General features: G+C 32.1%; 1 protein-coding gene across 1 annotated transcript; it reads right to left on the reverse strand.

Moving 5' to 3' along the window:
- Positions 1-765: 765 nt before the first annotated feature.
- Positions 766-1,926, reverse strand: LOC111306006 (chitinase 10-like). Its single transcript, XM_022903904.2, has 2 exons — positions 1,445-1,926; positions 766-1,332 (listed from the first exon to the last, which is right to left on the reverse strand). The coding sequence occupies exons 1-2, from the start codon at positions 1,900-1,902 to the stop codon at positions 966-968; spliced, it is 825 nt and encodes a 274-aa protein (XP_022759639.2). The 5' UTR covers positions 1,903-1,926; the 3' UTR covers positions 766-965.
- Between the last annotated feature and the right edge of the window lie 8,198 nt (positions 1,927-10,124).

Genomic DNA, 10,124 nt, shown 5'->3' on the forward strand with positions numbered 1-10,124 from the left:
TAGAAACATAGAAACCCATTGGGTATTTGGCCCAATTTCTATGGATTTGTTGACCCAAATTTCATCAGCTGCTGGCTACTGAGTACATATAAAAGATGGACCAAATAAATTTAAATTGGGTGATGATAGCATTGTCACCTTGTGCTTCGACTTTTGTTCTTGCATGTTTGATAATTAATATTGAAAATACTATATTTATTAATCTAATGCATTCATTTCATATACTTATTAATTTATAAAATTTCATTATGATTCGTAAAAAATTTTTAGTATTTTTTCACTTAAATTGCATAAACAAAAAGTATGTGAAATTAATATATAAGATAGATGAATGTAATACTATGCATTAAAATTTTAAAATATATTCTTAATGATCAAATATCACTGGGAATCAGGGCAAATACAAAACAAAACAGAAAATTCCACTGAGAAAGCCTTTGCCTTTTGGTCCAAAAACATTATTATAGAAACAATTCCATTCATCAGCTGCTGGCTACTGAGTACATATAAAGGATGGACCAAATAAATTTAAATTGGGTGATGATAGCATTGTCACCTTGTGCTTCAACTTTTGTTCTTGCATGTTTGATAATTAATATTGAAATACTATATTTATTAATCTAATGCATTCATTTCATATACTTATTAATTTATAAAATTTCAAAATTTTATTATGATTCGTAAAAAAATTTTAATATTTTTTCACTTAAATCGCATAAACAAAAAGTATGTGAAATTAATATATAAGATAGATGAATGTAATACTATGCATTAAAATTTTAAAATATATTCTTAATGATCAAATATCACTGGGAATCAGGGCAAATACAAAACAAAACAGAAAATTCCACTGAGAAAGCCTTTGCCTTTTGGTTCCAAAACATTAATTATAGAAACAATTCCATCATACCAAGCACTGCCCTATATTATTCTACAACAAGAAAACAAAAGGAGGACACCCATTGTTAAAAAGACTTTTGATTTTCACAGTCTAGGTTAGGTCCGGTATCAACGTTAAACAACTGAGCATATCTCTGAAAGTATCCAATTCGATCATTTACACGTCCATCGTTGGCTATTCCACACTCTAGCCCACCGTTGATTATGTTGGTAACCAACCCATATCCAGCCGTCCGATTAGCTGCCAAGTCGGCTTCCGTGGGAACATATTTACCAACCATGACATCGTGGCACGAGGGCTTTGGCTTCTGCTCGGTCATCCAGAACCAAAGAGCAGTTTTGAATGCAATCAAGGAGTTGTTGGCTACTATTTCTGGGTTCCTTAGCCCATCAAACCCCAACGCCTTGCCAGCTGGTCCATAATTGTAATTCCTGTTCACAATAACAACAATCTATTCAGTTAAGCTTGCCTTAAAACAATGTAAAGACTAGGATTAGCCCACCAAAAAAAGGACAAAAAAAGTTAAGGAAAGTGTAGTATTACCAGGATAGTTGAATGGGTCCTCTTCCTTTGTAGGATTTTCCAGGGTAGCAAGGCCATTGTTTGTTGGTAGAGTCACAGTAGTTGCTCTGAGGTCTTACTTCCTCTTTGAAGCACAAGCCCCAAGCGTATGGTCCATCGGGTGCAGTAGCCCATCCGCCTGTGGTCTCGTGTGATATTTGAGCAAGAAAAGCTGCAATTTCACGCTTCCGTGTAGCTAAATTCCCTGTGTTACCAAATTTTGGAAAACATTTCGTGGCTTGAACAAAATATTCGTAAGTGTAGAAATTTCTTGCAGGGCATGCATTATCATCCTTGTGCAGAAATATAGAATCAAAGAGACCTTCACTAATCAAATATGAGATGGATGGGGGTCTCCGTGCTTCAACTCCATTTGATGCAAGTGAGAAGAGAATAAAACAGAAGATTAATGAGAAGGAAATAAGAGAAGAGGATTCCATAATTGTTTTGTTGTGTGGGCAAATGATCAGGAAGGCTCCTATTATTAATACGTTCACGTCCGCGTGAACGTACAAACGACGCGGCAGGAGTTATTTTACCGCAAACGAAGTCAGCCATATGGAGTTTTTGACTTGCCATAAACTACATTAACTTCAAAAAATCCATCAAAAGCTCTTTTGTTAATTTTATTTCATATTAATAATTATTTAATTATTGTTTTGCTGACCAATGGGGATCGAGAAATGTTGCAAAAAATTCATTTTTTGACTAGTCAATATCTATCGAGATGGCTTGTAAGAGATGACCGAGTCACTGTCATCGGTTTGATACATACAACTAAGACCTCGTCTGTATATAGTGGAAATGTCGACACCGCGCATATATATGGCTCTTCTGGAAGTAATGTCTGAGTACAAAATCAAACCTTCACGTTGGGCAGGGAAATTAAATGGTTGCCAGGACTTAAATTCTATTTATGCTTTACTTAATTTTCAAAACTTTTTGTTGTATGATTATTTCAAGTTGCATTTGAACAACGAATTAGTTTTCATCAGCAAATTTATAAGATGAGTACTCGAACAGTTATTACTTTCTGCTGAATGGGGTAATTCGTAAGATGGGAAGTTGGGGACATTTTCAAATGTAGAACACTAATAAAAAAAAAAAGGTCCACTATTTCTGGCATTTTGTTCTTTTGACTAGTGATTAGAACAAACAAATTTTAAAATAGTTTCGTGGAAAGTTGACTTGCTAAAAGGCCAAAACAGTTGGAGTTATCCGGAATTAGTCGTAAATGATGAGGAGTTTCCAATCAACGGCTGTTGGCTTTGAAGTCCCGGTCATCAATCTAGGGTGTCAGAGAGAAAGAGAGTTAGAATATACACAATATATAAGAGGAAGCTCCTCTACTTCATGCATTATGATCTATTGTATCATTGTATGTAGTTACAGGCCGGCCGTATTCGAGCTTTATTGCATTAACTAGTGGAGGTCTTTCTCCTTTTCCGGTTTACAAGTTCTAGGTTCTTTAATTGACACAATTTTTTCCTACGAACTTGGTGCAATTAGAGATTGGCGTGTCCAAGCAGGGGAAGATTTGCCCCCACTTAATTCACTGAAATCTTAGAAAAAAAAAAGTAGGATTACTAGAAATAAACCCAAAGTTTAATTTTTTTATTTTTTTAATTATCTCACTAAATGGAAAAGAAACATTTAAGTATGGGTTTTTTTTATAATATTAAAAAATATATAAATATATTAACAACATAAAAAGAGTAATTGAAAAAATTAATGATTTGAAATATAAATATAAAATTTATTTCTTCACTTTAAAATCGTTACAAAATATGTCATACCATATCATACGTAATATGACTTGTTTGATAATCTTATTGATTGTGTGATGTCGTATAAATCATTATGCGTTTAGATTTTTAATCTATTTATTTAATTAAATCATGTTCATGTTTATTTATATAAGTGTTAATAGTAACAATATCCTTTCTAACAAGACACAAGTAAATATGAATTTTTAAATCTAGATTTTTATATAAAAATGAATTTTTATACTTTTTAATTTTTATATAAATATTTTATTATTTTTATACTTCTAGAAGTATTTGATATTATATGTTTTAATAAAATCTATTTTTAGTAACAATAATCGCACCAAAATTAAAGCAGGGACTTCACTGCCAGCTGTTCAGTTAAATTCCCACAATCTCTGCAAACCAGGCCTTAAAGGGCGGCGGATGGATTCATATGCAGCAGCTGCACTAGTTAAGCTGTCCCAATACAATTTCTGTTCAGCTTCCACAGTTTCCTTTTGTAATGTGGGAGCCCAAATTTATCTTATAATAGATCTCTAATATGGTCCACTTTTGCATTTTTTGGGCATCTGCGGCCTGTACCTGAAGTTACTATCTGGGCTGAAATGACTTAGCCCACCATCTAATAGGGTCAGAAATCGCGATCTTCTCAAGGTTCCATTTTTACGCGATTTATTCATTGTCGATCCTCTACAAACTCAATAGAATCGAGTCCCGTTAATGGTCAAATTAAAAGCAAGAAATTAATTTAAGAAAATTACAATTGAAATAATTTCACGTCAGAATTATAAATAAAAATAAAACTTTTAGCAGTAAAAAACTAATCATAAATTTTAATTATGCTGATGTAATTTTAAAACTCTCTATTTAATGTTGAAAAATAAAGGGCGCTAAATCCAGAGCTAGAGGGGTAGACTTCATAGGCAAAGAAAAGTGGTCCAGTTAGTGAAGAATTAAGACAATAAATCGTTTGGATGGATGTATGACGAAAGGAGAGTGGTTCTAATTTGACAAATTGTGGGAAAAGACCCATTCCCATCAAACTGCACAGTTGAATGGTTTGAATGGAGTAACGTGGGAGTTAAATTGCCTTTTGAAGATGAGTTCAGTCCTCTCGTCCCATCAAAGACCATTCCTTCAACACTTTTTCCAAGGTCCCCAAACAACCCATCTGTCTGGGTTTATTGCTTTTACAACGAATACTAATATCACTTTTCGTTTTCTCTTACCGAACCCTACTTTGGGCAAGATTGCACTGCATGCAATCTCCCTTAACCACATACGCTAATACAAAATTGAAAGCATAGAAAATTATAACCACACACACGCCTGGCTACATCTTTAAATTAATCTTCTAGTCCAATATTTAATGTTGCCTTTTTATTTTTTTTTCCTTAATGGCAGCAAAATGCTGACTGGGTTTCAACATTTTGTTATTGTATATGAAACTTTTCTGGTTAGATCAGAACTTAAAACAATATGTAGAAATTTGTTTTAAGTGAAACAAATGAAGATATAATTATAGACACCTCAACTTGTCTTATGTCTACATTTAATTTTTATTAAAAAATAAAAAAATTAATTAAAAATAAAAAGGTTAAAAAAAATAAGAAAAGTGATTGAATTTGAGAAAGATTAAGTTGAAGAGTTTAAATTGAATTAGAGTTTGGAGTTAGAAGTCAGAAATGATGAAAATCTCATTTGATTTAGGGCTTTTGAATTGAAGTCCTATAAATAAGGCCAGAGACACACGAAAAAAAAAAAATCACAAGACATAGAAAGCAAATAGAGAGAGAAAAAAAGAAAATTTGTTTAGATGGTGCAAAAATGGTCTTAAGCTTTTTAGAAATTTTTTTTGAATTTTTGGAGATTTTTTTTTCTAGAAAATTTTTGAAAAATTTCAAATTCCGTTAAATTTTTAAGCGAAATTCAAGTTTTTCGACAACTTTTCCTGTGAAAAACTCAATTTTCGACAATAAAACTAAAAAATCGATGAGAATTCCACCATATTCTTCGCGTCTAGAGAAAGATGCAGAGAAAACTAAAGGGAAGAGAGAGAAGGGGAAGGAACGTTTGGGGACCAAAGGATTTTTTTGCCTTTTATATAGCCCAAAAACGACGTCATTTTGAGCTAAAAACCCAGCAGGATCCGCGTGTTTTCTTTTGGTTCGACCTGACCTATAGCGCTATGACCCGTTTACCCGTATCACTCAACCCTGTTGAACCGCTGAGCTGAACCGTAGATCGAGCTGCTCAGTCGTTCCTGTTTCTGGAGTTGCACCCAATCCAGCCAAGTTGAGCTGTATGAGGATTTTTTTTTCTTCTTTTATCTATTTATCTTTTATTATTTATTGATTAAATTGAAATTATTTATTTATTTAAGTAAGCATTCTTTGATTTTTTTTCAATGATTCTTTTAAAATAAATTTTTTAAAAAAAACATTTTTAAAAGAAAGTTAAAAGTATCAATTTTCTTTAAAAATAAAATTTTTAAAAAAATATTTTTGAGAAAAAATTGAAAGTATTAATTTTCTTTGAAAATAAAATTTTTTAAAAAATAATAAATATTTTTGAGAAAAAGTTGAAAGTATCAATTTTTCATGAAAATAAAATTTTCAAAAAAGATATTTTGGGAAAAAGTTGATAGTATCAATTTTTCTTGAAATTAAAATTTTCAAAAAGGCGTTTTTAAGGAAAAGTTGAAAGTATCAATTTTCGTTGAAAATAAAAAGCTTAAAATGCTTTAAGCAGAAGTGGAAAGTATCAATTTTTATTGTATAAAAACATGAATTTTTCATAAAACAAAAAAGAGATTTATATTAAAAGTCGAATCATCATTCTTTTTTCTTTTTATCCTTTTCTTTTCTTGAAAAATTTTTAATGTTAAATAATCCGACGATGGAGCCTTTGCAAGTGAAACAATAGTTTTCTTGTATACTTTTGAGGTGAGAGAATTTTTTTAATTTTTTGTCAAAAGTATTGGAGTCAATTAAGAATAATTTTCAGTAATTAATTACTTGATAAAGTTTTTAAGGCTAATGGATAACACAAAATCGAGTTGGTACTATATTTTGATGGGCGATGTGAGGGTGCTATAACCTTTCTCACACGTAACTGTACTTTCGAACCTATTTTCAGTTTTGCAGACATTGAATTTACCTTTTAAAGATACATAAGCCAAACTTAAGATTTCTCTTTAAAAATAGACAGATTCAATTAGGTGACCAATCACACCTAAACAAAAAGATTGGTGGCAACTCTTTAAGTCAATATCTAGCATAGGTCCTTGGATCTAGACGTTATCACAATTTGATGACTCCACTGAGGACCAGTCGAGAGTCAGGTCGACAAATAAATTCGTGTTATCCAAAAGCCTAATAAAATAAAATTGTTTATAAAGATTTTTTTATGCGTTCATTCTGTTTATTTGTTTGATAATTATGTCATTCATATGTACGTGCATGACATGAGTTCTATACCCAAACTCTGTCCCTCTAAGAGGGTGTAAAGTACCTATGCTTTCGTGAAGTTTTAATGCCTCCGCAGTAGCTAGTGAAATATTTTCACTTAAACTCAAATTGAACATTTTTTGCTTGCAGCCTATAATAGATGGGGATTAAGGTACTTTACTAGTTTGTGATGGACAATGATGTAATGAACAATTTAGGAACCTTTAGACTTTAACCTTGAACGACATATAGTGAACCTTAAAAGTGCCTAACCTATAGATAGAGCCATCATTTTCCCTTTAGAATTGATCAAAAACATATGATTCATTCCTCTTATTATGTGTGATGTGTTAATTAATTAATTTATTAATTTATTAATTTCTCTTTATTTGGTGTACTAACCTCTTCTCTTATTCATTTTTGCATTGATTCATGCTTATATTATAAAGTTGCATAAAGAATATTTGCTTGAAAGACAGTCTTCAACAAAGAGTTTTTCATGGACTCCACAGAACGACTAGTTTACTCTTCGTCCGTATTAGCTCATTATGAATCACCTAACAAAGTAAAGGTTCAGTCATAAATGATTCAACAAAATGAAGGGGATTGTTTACCAATCGGTTATGCTTCCACCTTGTTTCAAGAAACATCCATCATTCTTAAACAAAATAATTTAGAGGATTTGCTAGATATATGAAAGAAGATGAGCCTATCAAGATAAGAGAAGTTTTACCAAAGGCATGGACATATAGCACACCTCATTACAGTGAATATTGAGAATCAACTAATTAGAGTTACAGTGTAATTATGAGATCTTTCATACAAGTATTTCATCTTTAATGAAGTTGATATGACACCGATCATTGAAGAATATTTAACTTTGTTGGGTCTGTACCTTCAAGCTCTTGATAAGATATATGTCAAAAAACATAAATCAAGATTTCATAAGAATCTAACCTATATTATAGGGATAAACAAAGAGATTGTAGATTCTCATACAAGGAAGAAACAAGAGCATGTTTGCCTACCCTGGAAGTTCTTTCATGATTTTTTAGTATAACATACTGACGAGAAGCAATGGTTAGATGTGTTTGCCTTAGCCATATATGAAATGTTGATTTTTTCAAAGGTTTTAGGTTATATTAAAATAGCCATGGTTGACTTTTTTGAAAGTGTGATTAATGGCTGTAACCCTTTAACGATGATAGTGGTAGAAACTATTATATCCTTGAGTTACTATCGCCAGAATGGGAGGTGTTTCACAAGCTGTATATAACTATTGTATTTATGGATGAAAAGACACTTCGAGTGTAAAAAAAGTGTTTTCTCGAAGCTTTATTTTCATAATCAAGCTCAAATCAAAGAATTCTATGAAAGTGAATGACCAGAATAAAAGTCTAAAAAAGAGTAGATAGCGTTCTTAACAAAGTTAACAAGCATCGAAGTGAGATGGTTACCCTGTGGATGAATCATAAACCTATGCTATATCAGTGTAAAGATAACGCTGTGGTCCCACTTCTGAGTTTATGGGGAGCAACAAGTTATGCGCCACTTCTAGTGAGAAGATGTTTGGGGTAGAACAGTTCATTCTCATGACACGTAAGCTTTATCAGTCAGATTTTTCTTATAATGAGTCAAAAGCATTTCAAAGGATGAATGTTGTGATTAAAGCATAGAAAAACCCCCGTAGGGTGAGTCCTGGATCGTTCATTGATAAGGTCACTTATGGGTACTTGGTTTAAAAAGCAAGATGAAAATAGAAAATGGTATTCACTCTTGAAGGTTTTTTACAACCAACATGAGAAATGCTTGAAGAAACACCATCAGAATTAAAATTTGTGAAGAAAAAATTTGAGATCGAAAAAGATAGGCTAAGGTAAAAGATTCAAAAGCTTTGAAAAGAGAGAGATCAATGGAAGGATAAAGTTGAAGACATGAAGTCAAAGTTTGCAAGATTATTAGAAAACATGATACAGCTATCAAAGACCTAGCAAAGCTACACCATGAACATAAGAGGTTGTGTGTGAAGGTAAACACTAAAGAGATAACAATCGCTGAGCTGACTACTGAAAATGAGTGATTGAAGCAATAATATGTTGAATTAGAAGAAGAAAGTACCAAAGTGCAAACAAAAAATAACATGTTGAACAACTACTTAAGCAGGTTGAGACAGAGGTTGAATGAACAAGAAGATTACATTATTGCATTGGTTAGAGAGCATAAACAGTTATTATATCAAGTATGGTGTGGTAAAAGAGAAAATCAAAGAAGATAGAAGTATATTGAGCACTTAACAATCCATCCAAATTTGTAAAGAGGTATGTAAGGTGAAAAAAATGGTCGAAGAGACAGAGGCATTGAAACAAGTGGTGGCCTCAGTAAGGGAACATAGACAGCGCCTCTCGAATTTCATTGAGGAAGTAAGAGACCAGTATGAGTAGATCAAATGATTTTATGGTTATAACTCTAGAATGATAAATTTTATGTAAATAAAAGTTCTTTGAAATAAATGAAATCTTTTGGGTGAACACTATCGTAAGGCAAATGTTATTTGCATGCATGCATTTTCATTCATTACATTTAACAAAATAACCATGAAATAGTTATTTAAACTTACTAATTCTAAGATATGATATTCAAAGTTTAAGGATAGCTCCATTCAGCAAAAACCTTGTCCATCGATGTAACACAAAAACCAAAGCTAGATAAATGGAGCAAGAAAACTCTCATCGACTTGAAAAAATAAAAAAAAGCACAATAAAAGCTTAAAAATGAGTTGAGTAAGATTTTAAATGCTCTTAACAAGTTAAACAAGAGAAAAAAGGATAGAAAAAAACGTAAGCCAATAAGACTCTCCATCATAAGAAGTGGTCGACCCTTTATATCTAATCGATTTTGGTCCGCAACAAGCTTAGTCCACATAGGATGTATCGTCACAGCAATTCACATATCCTGTATATCTTAAAATGCCATCAATTTCAAACCCAGGGCATTACCGTAGCTATGTGAATCCTGTCTTTATTGAAAAGATAGTAGAACCAATCTAAGTTCATAATCTAGATGACTTGAAAAAAAAAAAAAAGAAAAGTCAAATGTGGTTGAATCTTAGGAAGACTTAAAGATTAGTATGCTTGAACAAAGATTACGAGCTGTAGAAGAAATTAGGTTTTATGATTTTGTTGATGCTGCTGGGTTTTATTTAGTCCCAGATGTGGCTATCCCTCTAAAGTTTAAAGTACCAAAATTTAAAAAATATGATGATACAGAGTGTCCAAAGACTCATATAATCATGTACTATCGAAAGATGACAGCCAATGCCCATAATGAAAACTACTAATGCATGTTTTTCAAGATAGTCTTACAGGCTCCATTGCTAGATGGTATGTCCAGTTGGACAGAACTCGCATCTATTCTTGAAGCGATATGGCCCATAATTTTATCAGT

The sequence above is a fragment of the Durio zibethinus genome, chromosome 21, assembly GCF_047325235.1.
Source record: "Durio zibethinus cultivar Kanyao isolate XHJ-2024 chromosome 21, ASM4732523v1, whole genome shotgun sequence".
NCBI classification, from domain to species: Eukaryota; Viridiplantae; Streptophyta; class Magnoliopsida; order Malvales; family Malvaceae; genus Durio; species Durio zibethinus.

What these genes read in the sequence shown, in the direction of transcription:
- LOC111306006 (XM_022903904.2), bottom strand. Translation starts at nt 1,902, where the DNA reads ATGGAATCCTCTTCTCTTATTTCCTTCTCATTAATCTTCTGTTTTATT. An exon ending in GGACCCATTCAACTATCCTG is followed by an intron (nt 1,333 to 1,444) that starts GTAATACTACAC and finishes TATTGTGAACAG; the next exon opens with GAATTACAATTATGGACCAG.